The 22,966-nt window shown below is 57.6% G+C and overlaps 1 protein-coding gene across 3 annotated transcripts in view; it reads right to left on the bottom strand.

Moving 5' to 3' along the window:
- Positions 1-22,966, bottom strand: part of FRMD5 (FERM domain containing 5) — a 65,574-nt gene that overhangs the window by 6,362 nt on the left and 36,246 nt on the right. For all 3 annotated transcript variants that reach the window (XM_061376572.1, XM_061376570.1, XM_061376571.1), the window contains exons 2-9: positions 8,848-8,952; positions 8,266-8,308; positions 7,955-8,033; positions 5,094-5,191; positions 3,749-3,872; positions 3,184-3,271; positions 1,396-1,484; positions 457-520 (exon numbers count right to left, since the gene is read on the bottom strand). In XM_061376572.1, the coding sequence (XP_061232556.1) occupies positions 457-520; positions 1,396-1,484; positions 3,184-3,271; positions 3,749-3,872; positions 5,094-5,191; positions 7,955-8,033; positions 8,266-8,308; positions 8,848-8,952 (690 nt within the window). The remainder of the gene's footprint in view (positions 1-456; positions 521-1,395; positions 1,485-3,183; positions 3,272-3,748; positions 3,873-5,093; positions 5,192-7,954; positions 8,034-8,265; positions 8,309-8,847; positions 8,953-22,966) is intronic.

Raw genomic sequence — 22,966 nt, 5'->3', positions numbered from 1 at the left:
CAGCATGGACACGGGCAGATCCTCCCCTGGAGCCACTCAGGACACAGGGAGATGCTGGAGCATCACCCGACACTTCCTGAGGGGTGGGCAGATGCATGGCACAGTGCCCTGCCGCCCGCCCCCTCTGGGTCACCTCCCTTTTGGACATCCAGGGACAGTTTGACAAGCCCCATGCTGATGGTCATGAGGAGCTGGTTGCAGCCTGAGGCCCCAGGCTGATCCCATTAACCAGGAATGGAGGTAACAACCACAACAACCCCGGATGCAGCCCCTGGGCTGGGGAACCCGGGGTCTGGGGGCTCTGACACCCACAGCAAGCACCCAAAGCAGAGGTGACCCCAGCGCTGCCCGCAGCCCCTGCCCCATAGCGCTGTCCCCACAGTGCCAGGCGCAGGGCTGCAGCCTGCCCGCCCCATGGGGAGCCTGCTGCTCGGCATTCCCACGGGGAGCACTCACCTCTTTCTGACTTACGTACAGATAGAAAGTCTTCCCTTCGAATTTCATCTTGGTCACCTCGTTCCTGCAAGGACAAGGGCAGGCGGCTGAGGGCTGCGTGGAGCCCAGCACAGGCCACCTGCGGCATGGGCATGGGCATGGGGGCTGCAGGTTTGGCACTGGGGCAGCTTCAGGACCCTGCTGCCCATCCCTGAGAGGAGCTCTGGATCAGAAACCATCAGCTGCTGGGAAGGGGCCACCCTCAATGGGGCATCCCAGGGTCCCCCTGGGTGGCAAAGCCAACTGCGAGGGACACACTGGCCAACATGTGGGATGCGGCAAAGACCGAGGAGCAGCAGCACCTGGTCCAGAGGGGCTGGAGGGAGCTCTGCAGCACTGAGGGCAGTTTAATGCAGACAGATGTAGAAACCAGTAAGTCTGGGGCACCAAAGCAAACAGGGAGAGCACACAGCTCGCACGGGAGAGCCCCGCTGCACCCTGACCGGGGCCGGGCTGGGGGCCACTTGTTTCCTCCTCTGCTTGTGGGTGGTGGCTGTGCAAGCTGAGACAAAGGGGCACAACATCACAGAAGGGAATATAGAACCTTTATAATTAGCTTCAAGTAATGTTAAGTGTGAGCTGCTGCAAGCGTGTGCAGGGCATGGGCTGGGGTTTCCAGCTGCCGCAGCATCACTCCCATCCATGTCTGGGACCCCATCCCAGCTCTGATGTGGGCACTGGGTACACTCACCACTTCACCACTGTCCCATATGGGAACATTGCTCTGTGACTGGGGCGCTGGGATCATCTACGTGCCCCATCCGTGGGAGCTCACCTGAGCACCCTTGAATGCCCCAGGGAAGTGAGGGGCTCTCATGGCCCTGCCCTGCAGCACCACAGGCACCTCATGGCTGAGCAAACAGCACCGAGCACCACGGGCGCTGCTGGGTGGGAACTCACCATTTGATGAAGTGAACTCTCTTGTTTCCCTGCAGAACAACAAACCCAAAGGGGGTGAAGGCCAGAAACGCCGCGTTCCCGGACACATCCTTCAAGACAACAGCAATTTCTCATCAGGATGCTTCCAGGCAGGGCTCGGTTGCCCCAGCAGCCTCCTCCCCAGTCATTACAGCAGGAAACGGTCAAATCCCTTTAGCTCTGACTGCCCCAGCGCCCTGCAGAGCCAGGGCAGCACCGGGACTGCTGTAACCCCGTAGCGAGTGTCCTGTATGGAGCAGGCAGCAGTGTGAGTTAATCCCAGTGCCCAGCCAGCAGGGAGCTGCTCACTGATTGCCCTGAGCACGGCACACGCAGCCCCTTGGGGTTCTAAGAGTGCCCTGGACCTGCTGCGGGTGACCAGCACTGGTGGGATCCATCCTGGCTGTCCTTTGGCCAGCAGACACCCAGCTGGGTTTGGGAGGATGCTGAGGAGAGGGGAAGGTGCGCATCAGGCTGGGGATTCCTGGTGCATTGGGCAGGACAAGCAGGCAGAGGAGCTTTACAGGGGCTGCTGCAGGGGAGCACAGAGGTGTCTGTTTGCGTCTGCAGTGTTTCCCAGGGGAAAGCATGGCAGCATCCCCCAACCTGGGGGCGCAAGGCTCCCCCCTGCTCGAGTTCTGCCCTCTCCTGGCTTAACCACGAGGTGAGACAGCTCTGCCATTCCCCCCCAGCCCAGGGCTCTGGGTCTGTTCCTCTGCTGGCGCAGGGCAGGAGACAGAGCTGCTCCAAGATCCCTCGAATCTGGGTTTAAATGTAGACTGGATCACAAATCCACCTTAATCTGCCAAGGGTGAAGGGCCAAAAGCAGAGCACCCGGAACCGGCACTGAGCACCCTGTGCGTGGCAAGATGGGCACCCCCAAACCCATCGTGTCCGAGATGCAGCAGCCCTGCCCTGCAGGAGGATTCCTTTGCATCTGTGCAGAAACCACCTTTGCTGGGGGACACTGCGGGGATGCAGAGGCTTGGTAAGGGCTGAGGTGTTGAACGGGGCACAGGGACACAGGAGCAAAGCCCTCAGTGGTGCTGAGCATCGCTCCCGAGGCAGCACAGCCCAATGCAGCCGGTATCGCAGGAGAGCTGCACCAGTGCCGCAATCCAGCTCCTCCAGCCTGGAAAACCCCCTCTGGCAGCCACAGGCTGCTGGTAAACGGGACATGGCTCCCCAGGCCAGGTACCTTTACCACAGTTGTGCATTTATGAGGCCTAATTCAGTCCAAAGCCCCAGACCGCAGAGCAGAGCCCTCAGAGTAACCATTCTCTGCCTGCTTTGCATCCTGCATCCATCTGCATGTGATCGGATTATGAGGGACCAGAGAGAGCCACATGCAGTGACATCTGCAGTCAATAAAAGGCATTTCAGACAGCAAACTGGATTAGTGGCCGGGGAGGAGCAGGGTGATAGGCTGTCTGTGGCAGATCAACGCTTGCTGGTTTCCCAGGCACATCCCTGACCTCGCTACTGCCTCCAAATGACACGCTTTAGCAGAAGATGATCAGCCGCTGTCTTTCATAGCTGTCTGCATGTGAAAACACTTCCTTACAGCATCCCTAAATACCCTCTGGACCGATTCCGGAGCACTCGTGTCCCTGCACCTCTTTGTGCACAGACACCTGACTAGGGCTGGATTTTAAGGCTGGAGAGGGTTTAAAACAGGCCCAAGCCCACTGGGTTTTGCTGCACTGGGACCAGATTGTTACCATAGCAAGAAATCGGGCCCCAACAATGGCATCAGGAAAAGTGTTTTACCTTGCAAGGGTGGGGGTCAACCCCATAGGTCTCCAGAGTCTGGGCTTTCCTGAGGAAATTCAGCTCTGAAGTAGCTGGTGTCTGCCCACTGCAGGGGGAAAACAGGGAAAAGAAGAACATTCCATGGAGACGTGAATGTGACAGTCAGCCCTGGGCTGCAGGCTTGCTGTCAATGACAAGAGGCATCAATCACGGCATGTTCCCACGCCATTCCTCAGCAGGATCTGCAGCAGGAGCCCAGCACTGGAACCCAGCCTCCTGCAGCCTCCTCCTGCAGCACCCGCACTGGGACGGACCCACACTCAGAGCATCTGCAGAGGGAGGCCTGAATGTCCTGAGCAGGGGAGGAAAGGGCAGTTTGCTGGGCAGCAGCAGCAGTGAGGGCACGCATGGACCAGGCTTCTGGGAGTTAATCCCACCTCGACCTGCCGCCCCAAAGCCACTCTGCTCTCTGTGTCTGCCTTCACCCGCGCTGCCGGGAGCACTGCAGGCTCCCAGCGCCGTGGCACCACTGGGATACAGCACAGCCCAGCCCCCGTGATCCCTGCTGCAGCCCCGGCCCTACCTCAGCTCCGACTTGTGGATCTCTGCGATTTTCCTCTCCAGCTTCTCCGAGTGCTTGGGGAAGAACTGGAACTTGGAGCTGTAGCCTTCTGGGTGCTTGCCCGGGTCATAGTCCCCGATCTCGGCTGGTGGGAGACAGAACTGGTCAGGAGCAGCAGCGCAGCCCAGAGCATCCCCATCCGGCCTGGCCACGCTTCCTATCAGGAGGGGTCGTTTGATCCCCCCCTCTGCTGCTCTCTGGGGAGATCCCCCCTGCAGCCCTGATCCAGCTCTGGGGCAGCAGCACCAGAGGGACCTGGAGCTGCTGGAGCGAGACCATGGAGATGCTGCGAGGGCTGGAGCAGCTCTGCTCTGGAGCCAGGCTGAGAGAGCTGGGCTGGGTCAGCCTGGAGAAGAGAAGGCTCCTGAAGGGGAGACCTGAGAGCAGCTCCAGTGCCTAAAGGGGTTGCAGGAAACCTGGAGAGGGGCTTGGGACAAGGGATGTAGGGACAGGCCAAGGGGAATGGCTTGAACCTGCCCGAGGGGAGACTGAGCTGAGCTCTTAGGCAGAAGCTCTTCCCTGTGAGGGAACAACTCAGACCATTCCCTAAGGCCATGAAATGCAGCTCAGCCCCGCTCCCTGTCCCAGCACCCTGTGGAGCTGGCAGGGTCACTGCTGGTGTTCCCCTGTGGAGCTGATGGCTCCTGCTGGGTCTTACAGCAGCCCATCAGCCAGCTGCCTGGGGATGGAAGGACCTTGTTCTCATTTAATTCCCTCCCATCTCAGGTCCTAAGTGAAGTGGAGACATTACATTAATTTTAATGTCTCCAGCTTAAAGCCCTAAAGGGGGTAAGAACACCAGCCCTGTGGGATACCTCCAAACACTCTGGAGCTGAGATCCGTGGGGTTTGATTGCCAGGGAGCATCTCCCCAGCTCATCCTGGGGACATGACTGCAGGAACCAGGGGACTGCGCAGAGAGGGGCACCAGCATGAAGCCAGGCACCCTCAGGTGGGGAAGACCATATCATGGTGCTAATGGCACATCCAGGTGCTTCTGCACCGCACCAGCAGCTCCCAGCTCTCCCAAACAGCCCGAGAGCCCCTCGCTGTGCACTGGGTGCTGCACCAGCCACCTCTGCGCTGCCAGGACCGCTCTGGGAGCATCCAGCAGTGCCAGGCACTGGCTGCAGGGAGACCCCAGCACCAACCTCAGCCCCTCCAGCCAGCCCAAGCACGGCCTCGAAGCACGAGCCCTGCACTGGCAGGATGACATCCGTATTCCAGGTGCAATGATCTGTTGTAAGTGAAATAATGTAATCAGTGCTCAGCATGAAAAGCAAATTTATCTTGTCATAAAGCATTACCTTGAAGGATATAGGCGGCCAACAAAGCAGCATCCGAGGTCTTGCAGAGGAGACGGCCGTGGTAGAGATCCCTTTTGATCTGCAGGAAGACTAAGTACCTGAGAACAGAAGAACAGTCCATTTATTAAGTGAAGTTTAAAATACCTAAACAGGCAATTTAATGGGGAATATCTGCCACAAGACACTAACAGTGGAATAGCTGCCACTGCACGAGCGTTCTCTCCGAGCAGCCCATTTGTAAGACATTACACTGGCTGGGGATGAATGAGTGCCGATTACCAGGCAGTTCCTGGGTCAGGGCTGGTGCTGAGGCTCAGTCTTCACATCCCAGCCCTGCTCCTGCCTGCAGGGACGCGGTGTCTGCTCCAGGGCTGGTCCCCAACCCAAGGGCTGGTGGAGATCTGCACTGGCACAGCCATGGCAGAGCTGCTGGCACAAAGAGCTGCCACCGGGGCCTGGGGTGCCCGGGGGTGATGCTCTGGAGGGGCCTGAGCCCACCCATCACTGCGGCACTTCCCAGTCCTTGCCCTTGCTGCTCTGCTCCCCATGAGGTGATTTTCTCCTTCCCAAACTTTGTGCCTTTCCAGGCCTGGGCACACGCACCCTCTCCCCTCTCCATGCTCGCCAATGACCATCACTCCATCATCTCCAGCGAGGTGCCTCTCATCCCCATGCACCAAAGCCCAGGGAAAGATAAACCCCGTTGGAAAATGACACATCTGAATAAGTTTAAACCTCGGCAGCAGTCTGGGCTGAGCCATGGGGCAGCTGGGAAGAACCTTTTGATGGCAGAACCCAAGTCAGGGAGTGAAGGAGCCCAGAACTGTGTTCAGATAACCAGCCCTCCGCAGTGCCTCAGTCATGCTTCATTTCCCAAAGCCCTATTTAGCACGAGATAAACCCCTCATTTTCACAGATAAAATATATTAAGAGAAATCCAGGTATTAAAGTGGACTCCATGCAGGGGAGGTAAATTTTAAGCCCAGGTTTAAGCCAGGCACATCTCGACCTGCAGCAAGCAGGGGCAGCCCACCCACATGGGCACTCACCCTGGGGCTGCTCTCAGACCTGGACCCCAGCACAGACCTCATGGAAACCACACAAATGAAAGGGGTTTAATGCTGCCATTGGTGCCCCTACAGCCCCCTGTTCCCTCAGACAGGGAAGGGGTGGGCGTCTGAGCTGGCTTTACAAACAAAACCATCCCACTGGTGCCAAACAGGTTCCCAAAGCCTTGCTTATGCCTTGGAAATACTCCCTGGAAAAGGGAGCTTCCCAGGGCAGCGGGATGAGGCTGCCTTGGATGAGGGCATTAAAGATGGCAGTTATTCCTTCCCTCTCAGGAAGATGGGGCTGGAACTGGATGAGCTTTCAGGTCCTTTCCAACCCAACCCATTCCATGACTGTGATTCCTGAGCTCTTCGCCTGGCTCCATCCCCAGGGGGAAGGATGAAGGATTTCCAGGCACACAGGAGGGGAGGACTCACCCTGAAGCCTTCAGCAGCCAACCAGGGGCTGAGCACCCCCCAGCACCACCTCAATGCTCTTGGGGTCCAGCTCCAGCTCCCACCCTGCAGCCATGTAAAGCCCTGACCCGCATTCCAATTCTCCGGGCGTGCTTGACAAGTGCAGATGTTTGCTAAGCTCTGACGAAAGGAGCACAATGAACGCACTGTGTGCTCGGCTCAATGCCCCCAGCAGCCGGGGTTACTCGCAGGCACGGCTTTGGCCATTTCACATTTAAATGAAGCTGCTCAGGGCTGGGTTTGCTGGGACCAAGGGAGGAAGCGCCTCCGGAGCAGCCCCAGGAGCCGGCTCTGTGTGAAAGCACCGCTGCGGGTCCCCGCGGTGCGGCTCTGGAGCAAGGGGATCCATCCTGCCCTGGCTGCAGCTCCAGTGCTGGCAGCAGCGGAGCCTGGCACTGCGGACGTGAGGCCAGCAAATGGGCACAGGGCTCTTTACAGATGCTTTCCTCCTGCTCTGCATCTCCCCTCTGAGGTCAGACCCCTGGGTCCTTGTGTGAAACACAAGCACTGCTGTGATTCCTCTGCGAGTGCTCCTCGCGTCCTCCCTTCTGGCAGGAAGAGCAGCAAGAAGAGCCCCTAAAGATAGAAACTTGAGACAAGTGCTACCAAGTTTCTGCATTGCAGTTTATCACCAGCTCCTCCCAGAGCATCCATGCCCCACATGGAAAGGGATGGGGGTAACTACTTGCAGGGGATGTCAAGGGAACTGGAGGCACTCGAAGCCCTCCCAACAGACCACACGCACGCAGTGGCACCTGATGTGCTCAGGCAGTGGCACCAACAGCTGATTCACAGAATCCCAGGGTGAAGGGACCCCAAGGACCCCCTGGTCCAACCTTTCCAGGCCCAGCATGACCCAGACTGGGTGTCCCAGCTGTATCCTGTGCAGCTGAACCTTAACTGGGGAGTCACCTCTTCCCTGGAGAGATTACTCCAGTGACTGGTTGTCCTCATTGGGAAAGTTTTCCTCTTGTGCCCAGTCAGAATCTCTCCAGGAATAACTTGTGCCCATCCCCTTGTCTTTCCCATGTGGTTCCCAAGAGGCAAGAGCATCAGCAGAAGCAGAAAGTGGACTATCACAGAGCTGCTGCTCCTGCTTGAGCCCACCTTCCCGGCTTCCCTGAACGGAGCATACGTGGGGAATGCCACATTCCCAGCACACCTGGGACAACCCAGGGAAATTCAGGTTTGTCTGGAAACTGAAATGGCTGCTGCTCTCCCTGGACTACGAAATGAAGCTTGAGAGGAGGGTCCTGCCTTGGCCAAGCCCCTGCTGCCCCAGCGCAGGGCTCCTGCTCCCTCCACAGCAGGACCCCATCCTCCATCCATCCTTACCTGGTGATCTCCTCCTTCAGAGCCGCAGGATCCGTGGGGTAGAACTTGACACGGAAGCACATGGTGAAGGGAGGCTGGGCTGCAGCGAGAACAGCGGCACCGGGGTCACCAGAGGCAGGGCTCATCCTCTCCACCCGCCCCAGTAACCGCGCTCCAGGGGATGCTCGGATACTGGTGGGGTCTCCCCTGCCCTCCCCACTCCCCCCACACACACCCAGCTGCCCTGGTGGGGAGGGATGGATGGGCACGGGGCCATTCCCAGCTGTAGTGATCCCGGTGTGTCCGGGGTGTCTGTGCACATCAATACTCACCCCGCATCTGCTTCACAACCGACTTGGTAAACTCCAGCCAGTGCTGAAAGGCAAAGGAAGGTAATTACAGAGATTCAGTGACAAGCACTCGCAGTTAATGACATTGACCTTTGAGGTGACAGCACCATGACCTGTGTGAGCATCCCGCAGGGTTCTGCCACGGGCTCTTGGCTCCGAGCAGTCCCAGGTCTTGTTTCCCTCTCCATTAGCCAAGGCAACAGGCACAAGTGTTGCTGCTCGGCACAAAGCTGTTGCTTGACCTAACCTGGGTGTTAAAGCGTGACTCTGGGCTAGAAATAGTCCTGCAAAGCCAGTGTGAGGAGTTCTCCCCTTTCGCCTTTGCAGTAGCATCAGATCCTCTCACTTTGTAAACACAAGTTGCTTCCACGCCTCGCATGGGGACCCGAGAGCCATGAGAGCTCTCCCGGCTCACACATCCTAGCGGCGAGGAAGCATCAGTGGAGCCTAAACTCAGTTTTATTGCAGCCATTTGCCTCCTGCCCTGGTTTCCATCCCCAGCAGCAAGGACGAGCCTGATACCACTGAGCCACAGGAACCCCCACTGCCCCCCCGAGCTCTCACCCTCTGCTTGTCGGGGTCCACAAAGCGGATGCCGAAGTAGTCCTTCTCCAGCAGGTTCAGGTGGTGGCAGAGGAGGTCGAACAGGTACTGACCCTTGGCATCTCTCTGCAAGACAGAAACCCATTGAGAGAGGGGCAGGAGGAGGGGGAGCACAGGTGAAGCCTGGTTCCAGCAGCTCCGTAACCGCAGCTTGAGCTGTGTGACAAAGGGAAGCCCTGGTTGTGGAACACGCAGGGACACTTGACACACCACACCGAGCCCAGGGAAAGGGTTAATGCCTGGCCCGGGAGGGTTCCCTCCGTGCAGGGCTGGTGCCTGCTGGATCAGATACTGCACATGTTAAATGTGCTTGTCAGGAAACAGGAACCTGTGTTAGCTGAAGGAGGCACCGTCGCCTGTCAGGAGCAGCCTTTGATCCGCGGGCACGCAGCGCTGTAAAGCAGGTCCCCCATGGAGGGAAGGTAGAGCAGGGCTCCCGTCTCCCCCAGGCAGTCCTACCCCTTCTCCCTGCCTGGCCTAGGCGAGGCGGTTGCCCCGGGGACACCTCACCTGCTTTAAGCTTTACAGCAATAGGAGCAGGTAGGGACAGGCCAAGGGGAATGGCTTGAACCTGCCCGAGGGGAGACTGAGCTGAGCTCTTAGGCAGAAGCTCTTCCCTGTGAGGGTGCTGAGGCGCTGGCACAGGGTGCCCAGAGAAGCTGTGGCTGCCCCATCCCTGGCAGTGCTCAAGGCCAGGTTGGACACAGGGGCTTGGAGCAAGCTGCTCCAGTGGAAGGGGTCCCTGCCCGTGGCAGGGGTTGGAGCTGGAGGAGCTTTAAGGCCCCTTCAATGCAAACCATCCTGTGGTTCTATGACCTGGCAGCCTGGCAGTGAAACGCTCACTGCTCACCTTCTCTGGCTCAGCCCAGATAGACCGCTAGTGGGCTTTTGGACCTGCTGTTGAAATGCAGCAGAGCAGCCAAAAGCCTGCTGGCAGAGCCTGGGGATGGGGATGGCCACGGGCTGGGCACTGCAGTGAGCCCCGGCCTGGCTCAGCTCCTCACCCTGATTTATTACCAGGTCTTCGGCATCTCTCCTGGCTGTGGATGTGGGGACTGGAGGCAGCTGCGCTGGGCACAGAGGGGGTGAAGCAGCAGGACTGTGCTGGGAGCAGTGCTATGAGAGCTTGCCCCAAGGCAGCTTGGTGCAGGGTGGCTGGGGCTGGGGCTGTGCAGGCAGCGTCCCGCCAAACCCACCCGGGCTGGGGAGATGCTGAGACCATAAACAGAGCTCACTGCAGGCAGCAAGTGCGGCCAGACACCGGGAACATCACCCTGCAGCACCGAGCCCAAGTGTCGGGCATCACCTCTGCCTGCTCCGCTCTCCTGCATCCCTCACTCCTCCTTATCAGGCCAGAGAGCAAAGCCCACCCCTCACCCTGCCATGCCCCAATGTACCCACACCGGGAAAATGAACCTTTCCCATTCCCATACTCAGATACTGAAACTCACATTCCAGCTGCACCAGCCACAGCCTGCCCTGCACGCTGGCCTCACTTAATGCTGCTCAGCTGCATTTGTTGCACCCCTGCAGCCATGACTGATGGCCATGGACCCGCTGGCGGAGGGGTGCACCAGTCCCACAATGCTGCGGTGCATTGTGGCCGTGTAGGATGGGTACAGCCACATCCAGGCTGCCCCATGCTCAGGAATGGTGATGGTCCCCACAGAGACCACCCTGCAGAGGAACAAAGCACAGATCAGAGGATGCTGCCGGCCATTCGAGGCACACGGCAGTCGCCGGCCGCTGCTCAGGAAATGAGGCCGCTCCTTTATGAGCCTGAATACAGATTTAGGTGCTGAACTTGGAAAACGGTGGCCTAGATTGTGCCTTATTAATAGGCTAATGGAGCGTCTGCATGGATCATCCATCGCTGCCAAACAGCCGCTGCCTGGTGCGGGCCGTGTGCCCAGCTCAGGTACAAGGGCAAGGAATGGGAAGGAGCAATGAAACCTGCCAGAATCCAAACCCCTCTGCCTGAGTTACAGCAAATTATCATTCTTTCACTGAATAACGCTCATTTTTCACTGAGGACTGAAGCAGCAGCACAGGGCTTAAGGAAAAAGAAACTGCAGCAGCATCTTGTGAGCAGGACAGCAAACACCCCAGACTTGTTCTCCTGTCGGGCATGAAATAACCTTCCAGATCAGCCCTTCTGTGCACTAGAGGAGGACTGGATGTCTTCCTGCATTATAGAGGAGGAGTAATAAACAGTGATGCTTCCTTCCCCTTGTAAAGATAGCCTCAGAGGATGAACACTTGACACAGTGCAGAGGTTAAAGCAACTGACCATAGAATGGGTTTGTAGTTGCATAGACACACTCCTGCATGAGCCCTGAAGGGCTGCAGGGGCCGGCGCAGCGGCTGCAGCACGTGCCCTGCTCCAGTGGTGGCGGCACATCTGGCTGCAGCTGCCGGGACCCTGCGTGCCGCAGGCAGATGCAGGCACAAGCAGATGCAGGCACAGGCACGCTGCCCATTGCCTGCAGCACCGGGCTCCAGCCTGCTCCGGCTGCCCGGCCTTTCACACTCGGGAAGGTTTGCTACAGGGAGCAGCCATGGAAAGCACCACAGGGAGCTGCAGAAGCAGGAACCCTTCCAGCCACACTTCGAGAAGAACCCACGTCCTGCCCTCCTTGCCTGGGGGATTTGCTCCCAGCTCTTCCCCCTTTCCCTCCCCGTGCCCCAGATGAACACAGACCCATACTGCTGCTCTGTGCAGTTCTAACCCACAGAAATCACAGCAAAGGACACATCAGACACCCCCCCCCCGAGTCCAACAGAATGTGGTGAAAGTGTAAAACCACAAAGAGCATTACAGGGGAAAGGCTTTCTCTTTGATCTCTCTAACTTGAATTAAACACACTCTAAATTAATCATTATGAGAATGTCTTTCAGGAATTATCTGAGCTGTCTTTACAAATCACGACTTAAAAGAGCTCTCTATTGCATAATAACAGCTTCAATACGCCGTGTTTTGATCTTTGTGTGTTCTTATAAAACAAGACTTCTGTCTGTCCTAAGAGTTGCAAGTTTCTAGGTCAGCCTCTCAGGGCACAGCAGTCAAACGGAGGGACTGCCACCGGCTGCCCCATTCACCATCCCCCCTTGTGCCCACAGGGAATGCCACTTGCCAAGCCAACACCCACCATGGGAAGGTATTTGCTGCCCAACGTTAACACCTGCAGATCCCCCACCATGGGAAGGTATTTGCTGCCCAACGTTAACACCTGCAGATCCCCCACCATGGGAAGGTATCTGCTGCCCAACATTAACACCTGCAGATCCCCCACCATGGGAAGGTATTTGCTGCCCAACTTTAACACCTGCAGATGGCTTTTTTCCGGTCTTCAACTTCCTGAGGAGCTGCAGGTAAGGCACCACACCATGCCCAGACACATACAGATGCGCAGGGTGGTGCACCGCTGGTATTAACATCACTTGTGCGATGGAGACGGGCAATGAGGAGGCAGTGCCAGGAGCCGGGAGCTGATGCTGTGCTGGGGGTGCTGCTTCCAGTGCCGAGCTGCAGGGGGTAACACAGGCTGCTGGTCACTCCTGATGTCCCACACTGAGCTGTCCTGGTTCCTTGCAGTCCCTGCCTTTGCCTAAGGCACAGGCAGGAAAGCTGCAGCCCTGGCTTTTCTGTGATGGCTCCTGCAGCCACCTCCTGCATTGCTCAAAGCCCAAGTGAAACCTGAATGGTTTCAGCACTGCAGGGCAGAGACACGCCATGGCCACCCAGCCCCACATGCATGAAGCTGCTCATGAGCCTGTCTCTACAGGGCCAGAGAATGGGGGCTCCCCTCCTGCCACCCCGAGGCTCTCGTTCATAGAGGACACAAAGCCGGTGGATGAGGATGCTGCTGTGGGAAGCAGGAGCGGTGCTGGCTCCAGGCATCCATCACTGCCCACACTGCTCCTCTACAAACCACTTCAGAGCCATCCAGCCCCGCAGCATCTTTACGAGGTACCTGAGGAGCATTAATGTGCCAGCAGCAGCTTAATAGAGAGATTTACTGCTCTCTGCTCGGGGAGGAGATGGGTTCATCAGTGGCCTCAGGAACGAGCTCTTCCAGGGAGTTTTATGATCCCTTTATACATGGGGACAGAGAAACAGCACTGTGCTGATGGCAGGGGGATCCTGCTGGGATTTTCCAGCAGCAAACACACCCATCTCATGGCTTTGAACCTGCCTGTGCCCAGGACAGCACTCAGAGGCCCGAGCACCGCTGCTGCAAACCTGCCACCTCCATGACCAGTGCTAGACCAGCAAAGGCAGCTCCCAGGATGAGCCTGAGCACACCCAGCCCCTGAGTTACACCACCGTGGTTCCACAGAGCAACCACAGCACGTACCCAAGGAACAGCAGCGTTTGGAAGCGGCTCCTTCCTGCATTGTTCAGTTTGGAAATCTCATCATGGGGCTGTCCATTCCCCCCGCTTCCCCAGCTTAGGAGGAGATTATTTCTTAAAATAAACTGTCAAAAAAGGTCTATTTTAGAAAGCAAAGTTTAAGCTTAAGTCTCTTTAGCAGCAACATCTGAGCTGGGGGAGATCAAAGCCCCACTGGCTCCACTGCCAACATGAAGAGATTTCCACCAGCAATTTGACTGCGCTGCTGTGGTTTAAGTGCTTCATTTTCAGCATTCAGCTCAGCACTGGATGAGCTGGGATTTATGATCCCTCTCACAAAGTTCCTGTGCACTTTGCAGGCAGGGCGAGCGCTGACAGCTCAGCCCTCAGCCAGTGCCGCATCCGAGCTGCTGGGGATGAAGGAACGGGCACAATGTGCCTGAGAATATTCAGTTCCAGACAGGAACAAGCAGCCCTGGAGGCTGTGAGCGTGCCTGGAGCAGAGCACAGCCTGCAGGGCTCTATGGGGTCTGTTACCTGCAGCTCCTGCCCTGTGCCCCAGGCCCCTCTCCCTGTCCTCTGCCACAGAAAGCAGCATCATTATCATTATTATCCGCTCTTCTGATGTGTTCTTACTGGCTCTTTTGCTGATCTTGCACTCGCTCCATGTAAGCAGGGCACCAGACCCTGCCATGGCAAGAAGGGGAGCAGGTCCCCCTCCCTGCCCAGGACACCTCCAACCCAAACACATGGAGCATCTGGCCAGCAGCAGGAGCTCAGACCACGGCTTCTGTGCTCGAGGGTGCTGGAGGCTTAAACCCATTGCCATAAATCACAGCACCAAGGAGCCCCTGGGAGGATGCTCTTGGAGCCATTGGAGCTCAGGAGCGTGCCAAGGGACCGGTCCCAGGGGGTCTGAGAAGTCCCCGCAGAGGATGAGCCCCGAGCACGAGCAGCCCGGTGCAGCAGGAGGAGAGGGATGAGCATGAGAACGTTTCCAGCCAAACCCCTGAGCCCGGGGCTGGTGTCCAAAGGCAGCACCGGGGAAAGGGAGGATTAAAGGCCATGGAGAGCCAGGGAGGACCCGGGGCAGGGACACTGAGATCCCGAGGAGCTCCAGTTCCCAACAGCAAGGTGCTGCGGATGTGCTGCTGCCCAGACCCAGCCAAGCCCACCCTGCCCTCGGCCCCTGCTCTTCCCACATGTGCCAAAGGAAGGGGTCTCCATGAAACACACAAAAAGCAAAGGTGGTACCAGCAGCAGGGTTGCCTGACGGGAAAGGGCAGCTGCAAGCAGGAAGAAAAGTGGGAAGCACAGAACAACACCTCGATAGCCCCAGCAACTCCTGCTCCACCACATGCTGCGGCCACTGGAGCCCACAGTCACCTTTCCCATAGGAAGAGACTCAGAGTAAGGAAAAGGGGGTTTACATAACACTAAATGTAATCCTGCTGTATTTATAGCATATGCATTTCAGTATTAATTCCCTTTTAGCTGTAATCCTCCCTCCTCGCTGACACAGAGATTTCTGTCTTCAAGACTTATCCGAGGAGTTTGCTCCAGAAGTTTATAAAGCTTCTGAGAAGGGAAGTTCCTAAGGAAGTGACTCTGGGTGCCTTAACCTCCAGATTATCAATGCCTTGTTTGACTCCACAGGCAGGCTATTAAAGCCCTTGACATGCTGGCGTATGCGAAAGGGCCTGCACAGCTCTCCATCCCTGAGTTCAGCTGCTGCTTCTGCTTATGGCCCCATTTAGGAAAGGGTCCGCTGTGGGACAGAGGGTTTAGCACATTTTTAAATCCTTTCATAATCACAGAACCCCAGCCTGGTTTGGGTTGGAAGGGGCCTTAAAGCCCATCCAGCTCCAACCCCAACACCTTCCACTGGAGCAGCTTGCTCCAAGCCCCTGTGTCCAACCTGGCCTTGAGCACTGCCAGGGATGGGGCAGCCACAGCTTCTCTGGGCACCCTGTGCCAGCGCCTCAGCACCCTCACAGGGAAGAGCTTCTGCCTAAGAGCTCAGCTCAGTCTCCCCTCGGGCAGGTTCAAGCCATTCCCCTTGGCCTGTCCTGCCCGTGGCAGGGGCTGGAACTGGATGAGCTTTAAGGTCCCTTTCAGCCCAAAGCATTCCATGATTCTCTGGCTGTAGGATCCAAGTCCAGCGCCTGTGGCAGGAGCCCTGTGCTTGGCGGTCAATGCTATTGCACACACAGCTAATGAAAACTAAACCAAAGCAAGCGAGGGAATGAAAACCTGAAAGCAGAACCCGGCACCTCCGGTGTTCTTGGCAGCGCTCCTGCTGGAAGCTCGCTTCCCTCCCAGCAGCTGAATGCAGCAAAAAGCTCCTGGGAGGAAAGGGAGAAAAGTATAAACTGCTCATGAAAAATTCACCTCTCCTGAAAGCCACGGAAGGCGCTGCAGGAACGCGGGGCAGGGCAGCCCCAGCCCAGCTCCCGAACCGGCCCCGCTTCCAGGGACTTCAAACCGGGACCGAAGTAAAGCGAAGAACTACGGGAAAGCCTGAATCCAGGCACGGGGTGGGAGCTCCTGCCCCAGCCGGGATCAAAACTCACAGCGGGTTCAGACGCAATTAATGCATAAACCGCCTCGAACTGCACCTCAAGAATAGAGACCCTCGGGCAAGGGAGGATGAGCACAAGCCTTATGAGTAAGGCGAAACCGATCTTGTTTGTGCGACAGAAATGACCATATGCGAGCCCTGTAATCAGTCCGATTAACATGATAATGAACTCCGCTTTACCCAGCCACCGGAAGATCTTTGTCCTCGGAGGGATTGTGTTGCTCGCTGAATATTAACAAGGGTGACTTGTTTTTCACAGCCAGGGATGTCCCTTGCCCGTTAACCCTCCCCACAGGTGATTTGCCAGGGAAGGGAGCAGGGACAGAGCCCTCTGAAGGTGCCCACTAACGGGGCAGACAGGGAAACTTCCCAATAAACCCGAGACCCCCTTCAGCAGGAAGTGGGATGCAGACACAAGCACTGCGGGGTGTAAATCTCCACAACGGCCATGCTATTACCAATAACACCGTGGAATAAACCTTAGACAACACACCGGAGCTGCAGAGCTCCTGCAATCTCCTCTGGTTCATCCCTGGTGAGAACAGCTTCTTATGGGGCTGGAAAGGCACAAATCATGAGAAAAAGGTGCTGTGACCCCCTTTTCCAGACAGGGCACCCAGAGCAGCTGTGCCAGCGTCTGCCTGCTCCAGGATGCTGTGGGCACTGGGGAAGCAGCACCAGAAGCTGCAGTCACAGTCATGCAGCTGCCTGCTCCCTTCTCCCCTTCCCAATCCTGGGATGCCGTGCTCCGTGAGCTCAGCTCGGGAGATCCCGATGGGCAGAAGCAAGGCGCTCCGCCTGTGCTCTGCTGCCAGCATCCTCCTCACCAGCACCAGGGATGGATGACTTGGCCAGAGGCAGCTGGAAAAGCTCACGCAGGTACTGCCAGGATATAAAAAGACAAAGTGGAGAGACCATTGGAAGGGAAATCTGCCCCAAGCATCCCCTCCAATGGGCCACATTCCCACAAGGATGCAGCTGAACGGCTGACAGCAAGGGCAGGCACCAGTGACTGCACAAAGCGATGCCTTACCAAGGGAAGGGGTACCTGCACCAGAGCCTGTTCCCCTGAAGCCATGGCCAAGAGAGGCGGGCAGGAGCTGGGGGGCAGGCAGCAGCACAGGCAGGAGTGCAGGCTGGGAGCCCCATCTCCCCATCTGCCAGCCCCGGGCTGGTCACTGTGTGTGGAGGCAGCAGGCAGGTCTGATCACAGCTCTGCTGCCTGACTAAAGGCCCTAAAAGCTTGTTGAGCAGCGGGTGTCGACTTCAGAGCACAGCAAAGAGCCTTGGTCCATTCAGCACAGGTCCGAGATAAAACACGCTCAGCTGAGAACCGGCAATGGCAGCGGAGCCCCAGAACTGCATCTTTTAATGGTGCCCATTCCTTGCCTTGCCCAGGACCACCTCCCACTGCCCCCCCCACGGAGCAGCCCCTCTCCATGCTGACTGGGCACCTGCAGCCAGGCACATGCTGCAGCAGTGGTGACAAGCAACCAGTCAGCTCTCATCAGCCCAGGTACCCAGCCCAGCACCGATGGGGAACCAAAGTGCTGAGTCGGCACTGGAGATGCTGTACAGGACTGCTGCCACCAGCAGCTCGTGGTATCAGACCAGTGCCATGAATGCTGCATGTGTGTCCATCCTCGTCGTACCCCACATGCCACCTGGAGCCCCAGCTCAGCACTCAGCCTGGTCATGGACAGGGCTTCATCTGCACCAAGGACTTGGAAAACACCCACCCAAAGCCCCACTTGGCTTCCCTGGTCACCCAGAGCTGACTCGCTTTATCCCATCTCTAAGCAGATTTTTCTCTCTTTATTAAGGTTTTGAGGCTGACCTGGAACTGCAGAACAGCTCCCAGGTCATTCTCTTGCCCATCACACACTGACCCTGCAAGCCCACCAATGCTTTCAGCCCTCCAAGCTGCAGCAGCTCAGGTCCACACCAAGCCCTTACAGAGGCTGTGGGTTTCAGGGAAGGGAAGGAAGAAAATCTGCTTTAGCTGACAAGGTTTTATTTCTGAAGGCTGGCGGGTGCAATATCAGGAACAAGCACTCCAAGTGATTTATTTGTCATCTCAGCAAGGCCTTTACTTTGCCTGGGGGTTTAATGTCTCAAAATACATATTCATTTAAATGCAAATGCCTGGTTTCACCTGGGACCCAACAAAAGCCTTTCCTGAAACGAATGGACCTTTCACATTGACTCTTCATCTCTCCCTTCCTCCTGCAAATCAAAGCCTCTGAAGGCAACCTGCACTTTTGGCCTTGACGCTCCTCCTTGGTGAGCTGCAGCCCTCAACTGCCAGCCCCTTCCCAGCCCGGAGCCAGGCAGGGGCCTGCAGAAAAGTGCTCTGGGGAAACAGGTTTCTGCAGGAAAATGCTCCCTGGAAATGCAGCTGGAAGGTGGAGAGACCGCTCCGAGCTCAACGCTGCCTGGTGCTGCGATGCTCCTGAACCCACCGAGCTGCTGAGCATCAGCAACAGCTCGCAGCATCTCCTGCACCACCCCTCAGCTATGGGGCACTGTGGGATCTGTAGCACCACACAGCCCCTGCCACCCTCCATCTGCTCCCTGTCCCTATGCTGGGGAGGGCTCTGCTCTGGTGACCAGCTCTAGGCACTGGGGTCTGCTGAATGTGCCTGCTCCCCACAGCCCCCTGCAATGACACAGCCAGCTCCTGCTTGAGCAGCGTGTGCAGCTCACTGCCATGGGGGCACTGCACACAGCTCACTGCCATGGGGAGACACCAAATGGGCTGAGCACCAACCTCCCATGGCAATGGGGCTTCGCTCAGCTCAGTTTTGAGGACAAGCCCCCAAGGCCCTGTCCTCCCAGCCAGATGCCAGAGTCACTCTCGACCTTTCCAGATGAACCCGAGAGGGCGAGAAGCCTTCTCGTGGTGACGTGATCCGGGGATGGGGATGGGGGCTGACATCATCCCTGCAGGCACCCACAGCACACAGCGCGCTGGCGTCAGGCAGAAGCCACGCAGGGAACTCGGCTGTTCCGAGCTCAGAGCGGGTCCCTGGCAGGTGCTGCTGCACCCCCTTCTCCATCCCCATCACTTCACTGCGGCCAGGGCTGCACCAGGGCACCCCCACACAAGAGGCATTGCAGGGAGCAAGGAGTAGCCCAGACGGGGAGAAGCGTAACCAGCTCCTGCACAGAGCGTGGGCAGATGTAAGGGGTTTGTTTGCTTTCTAAAGCCAGGGGTTTAGGCAGGGTCTGCAGGCAGCCCTGCAGGAAGGATGTGCCTCTTGGGCGAGAGGAAAGGGAACTGTCTGTCACTCACCCGATTCCCAAGTTCTCCAGCAGGATCCAATTATCCCCAGCAAGCCATGAGCAGAATGAGCTTGTTTTTACCGACAGGAACAAGTGACCTTGTTTCTCTGTTCTGTCCTGGGCTTTGGTGCATTTCCTCCCCCTGCAGCCCCAACCAGTCCCCTCTGGATGGCAACTGCTGAAGAGATGTGGGAGCATTTCCCCTCACTGCCAGGCATCCCTGTGGATGCTGGTTGAATCCCAGACAGTGGCATGAGCTGCACCTCACACTGGGGGATGAACTGCATGGCTCAATAGCTCATCCCCAGCCCACCAAGCCCACAGGGCTTCCCAGTGCCTGTATCACTTCCAGCCATGCAGTGATACCCCCTGGGACTGCACAGGGAAAGGTGTGGGAAGTCTGGTAGGAAACCAAAGAGCCTCTTCCCGAATCCCACAGCCCCTCACTGGTAGGCAAATGGGGACCTGGTGTCGTGCACGAGAAAGCTCACAAAACCAGCCCAGATTCCTACAAAGAAAAGCATTTCCCATATGATATCCTGTAGCATAAGTGCTCTATAATCCATGCTAACAGCATCACGTTGCTCTCACCACTCACTCCAGCTATGTGATCCCCTGAGTACACACAGCACCCTGAACACAGCACCCGTCAGAGGATGGCAGGGGGAATGATGCTCAGCCTGGCTGCAGCACTAAACCCCCAGAGCCTCAGAAAGATGCCTTCATGTTAACTTGTTTACTTTCCATATCAAAAGACTGAATAAGGGATTCTTAGCGCTACTCGACAAGAAAAACGTTTGACAAAGCACTGTGAGCTGTCAGACGGGCTGAGGCTGTGCAGCCTTACTGCTGCGTCTGCACGGCAGGGAGGAACCGGGAGCACCGCCAAGGGAGGGGGGAAGGGAACGGGCCAGGCAGGACCCTGATAACACGGCCCCATCCTCGGGTGCCCGCCCCCCCACTGCTGCAGCTGCGGGCCCTCAGCCCTGCGGAGGAAGCAGCTCCAGCATCTCCCATGGCACCCAGATCCCCAGCACCCGGACCCGGCCGGGGCCCTGCGGAGCTGCCCTGGCTTTGCCGGCTCAGCAGCAGGCACAAGGCTCTGACAGGGCAGGAGCCAGGGTCCTGCGGGCCGGGAGCAGCGCATGGGGAGCCGGGAGCTGCCGGGAGCAGCTCTGCCCTTCAGCACAACCCTCACTTACTGGGACTGCAAAAGCTCCCATGATTTGATTCCCTTATTTTATATGGGCCCATGAGCAGTGTGCAGAACCACGGCTCAGAGGCCACCCAGAAGCCTACTCCACCCCATGGGCACCCCAAAGGCTGAGCATGCCAGGGGCCCAGCATCCCTCCCACAGGCCAGAGAGGACACCCAAAGCTTGTCCCATTCCCCAGATCATTGGCAAACGCCAAGAGCAATTCTCAGGAATACTCTGGGGAGGAGAGCCAAGCCCTGGATAAACGGGGCAGGCCCTTGGCCATAGCATGGAGCAGGATGTACCCGGGCAGTGCTTGCTGCCAGGCCGGGGCTCTGGGAGCGGGATGGGTGAGGAACCTTGGACACCCCAGCACTGACACAGCTGGATGCGAGGGCAGCAGGATGGGTGCCTGGCTCCCACCTCTCCCTTCCCAGGAGGGGAAGCACAAGGGGCTGCCCTGAGTGGGTAGAGCTGAGCAGCAACCTCATTACACCAAGTGGGGCAAGGTCATGCCTCTTAATCACTGCGGTGCTTTATTGCCCAGCTCAAAACATGACCGCAGATGACAGCGATGCTGTGTGAGCCTTCCCTGCATGAACTGGGGTGGTGCTCCTGACATGAGGCACAGGAGTGTGCTTGGAGCCTGCCTGCTGCCTGACAGGCTCTATCCGAGCCGATTCTGGGGGAAATGAGGGGGAAATCAGGTCTTGGAACCAGGCCTTGCCAGCACGAGCGGGGTCAGCACGAACTGGCAGAGCATCACCAGCATTCACCTGCACTGTGCTAAACAATGAGGTGCAGTTTACAACCACCAAGCCAATGCACGGCCAGGACCAGGGGTCCTGTGGCCGGGTGCAGGCTGTGCCACAGGGATGAGCTCCAGTGGGTGCATTCCTGCTCCCTGGCATGACCCAGCATCCTCTCATGGAGAGACCCCAGCTCTGAGGTTCCTCCTGATGATTCATTGCCCAGGACCGCTTGGAGATGGGGTTAACATGGTCCCCACAGGCAGGCTGAGGCCCCGGGGTTCCCCTCATACTGGAGCACAGCACTGCAGTGTGCGCAGGCAGCTGATGCGGGGCTGGGAGCAGTCAGGGCAGCTCTCACTGGAAGAGCATGGGACTTGCAGACCATCATTTCCTTTGAGCTTGGCCCCTTCGTTAAACAGACTCCACCAAGTTCAAACCAATCATCCCTTTTAAAAACCACCTCCTGTCACCACTGACATTCATGGACATCGAGAGAAAGCATTGGAATCCTTGTGACAAAAGCCATGTTTCTGTGTTCCCATCCCTGCCCTGGGCAGCCGCTGCAGCCGGGGCAGTGACACTGCCTTTGAGCCCTGCTTAGAGAGACACAAAACCACAGGGCCTTCCCATGGGCGCAGGAGCAGCAGAGCTCAGGCACAGCTCAGTTTTAGGACCGGCCTCCCCTGACAGCAGCATCTTCAGGAGGGGCTGGTTCCGATTCCCCCTCCTTGGGCACAGAGACCCCGGGACACCCACCCCGAGCACCCCATCACGGGGACCCCATCGCACATGGCCCCGGCTCCCAGGCACCGCTCTCACCACATCTGCCCCTTGCATCAGCAGCTCTGGGAACACAAACCCCAGCCCCGTGCGCTCACACAAAGCACTGATTACACCATGTCAGGCAGCAGATTACTCATGTTGGTGGAGAAAGCCATTGTTGTAAGCCCAGATGGCTGTGTAAGCTTCCCCGCAGCCCGGATGGGATCCAGGGCTGATGAGAACTGCGCGACTTAATGGAAGGAGACTTCCGATCAAGGCTTGATTGAAGCTAATGTGAGCGGAACAGCCAAATATGAGGCACTGGATTACTCACATACAAGAGCTCAGCAGTAAAAACTGGTTATTAGCTCAGTTCTGCTCCCCACAGAGCCACTTTCCCCTGCCTATAGCGGGGGCACACATCCTGCACAAGCCAGTCTGGATGGCCATGAAATGAACATCTCCATCAGAAAGATGGAGACCACGAGCAGCAGCTCCAGGAGGGGATCCTGCCCCTCTGCTGTGCTCTGGGGAGACCCCACTGCAGTCCTTAAGGGCAGACCTGAGAACAGCTCCAGTGCCTAAAGGGGCTGCAGGAAACCTGGAGAGGGGCTTGGGACAAGGGCCTGTAGGGACAGGGCAAGGGGAATGGCTTGAACCTGCCCGAGGGGAGACTGAGCTGAGCTCTTAGGCAGAAGCTCTTCCCTGTGAGGGTGCTGAGGCGCTGGCACAGGGTGCCCAGAGAAGCTGTGGCTGCCCCATCCCTGGCAGTGCTCAAGGCCAGGTTGGACACAGGGGCTTGGAGCAAGCTGCTCTCCATGCCCATGGCTGATCCTTCAGCCCAGCTCTCATCAAGCTCGAGAGACGCTGGTGTTATCCCTGACAAACTCTCTGGAGCGGCACCAGGTCCCCTGTGCGGGATGGGTGCAGCGCCCCTGCCCCACCAGGCACATTTCCCCTTCATCTGCTTCACCAGTGACAAGGGAAAGCACAACAGAGCGCACCCAGCCTGGCCATGCTCTTGGGCCTGCACAAACAGGACCCCCAAGCTGCCTCCAAAGGAGGATGCTCCGAATTGAGCCCTCTCCTGTCCGGGCTCCGCAGCGCACGGAGCAAGAGATGAGCAACACCAGGAGCTGCTACCGGCCC

This window comes from Neopsephotus bourkii, unplaced genomic scaffold (assembly GCF_033783945.1).
Source record: "Neopsephotus bourkii isolate Nb327-2 ecotype Australia unplaced genomic scaffold, CSIRO-AGI_Nbou_v1 NB_1723, whole genome shotgun sequence".
Classification (NCBI taxonomy): domain Eukaryota; kingdom Metazoa; phylum Chordata; class Aves; order Psittaciformes; family Psittacidae; genus Neopsephotus; species Neopsephotus bourkii.
The sequence above is the reverse complement of the archived record's forward strand: the minus strand, read 5'-3'. Positions and strand labels throughout refer to the sequence as shown.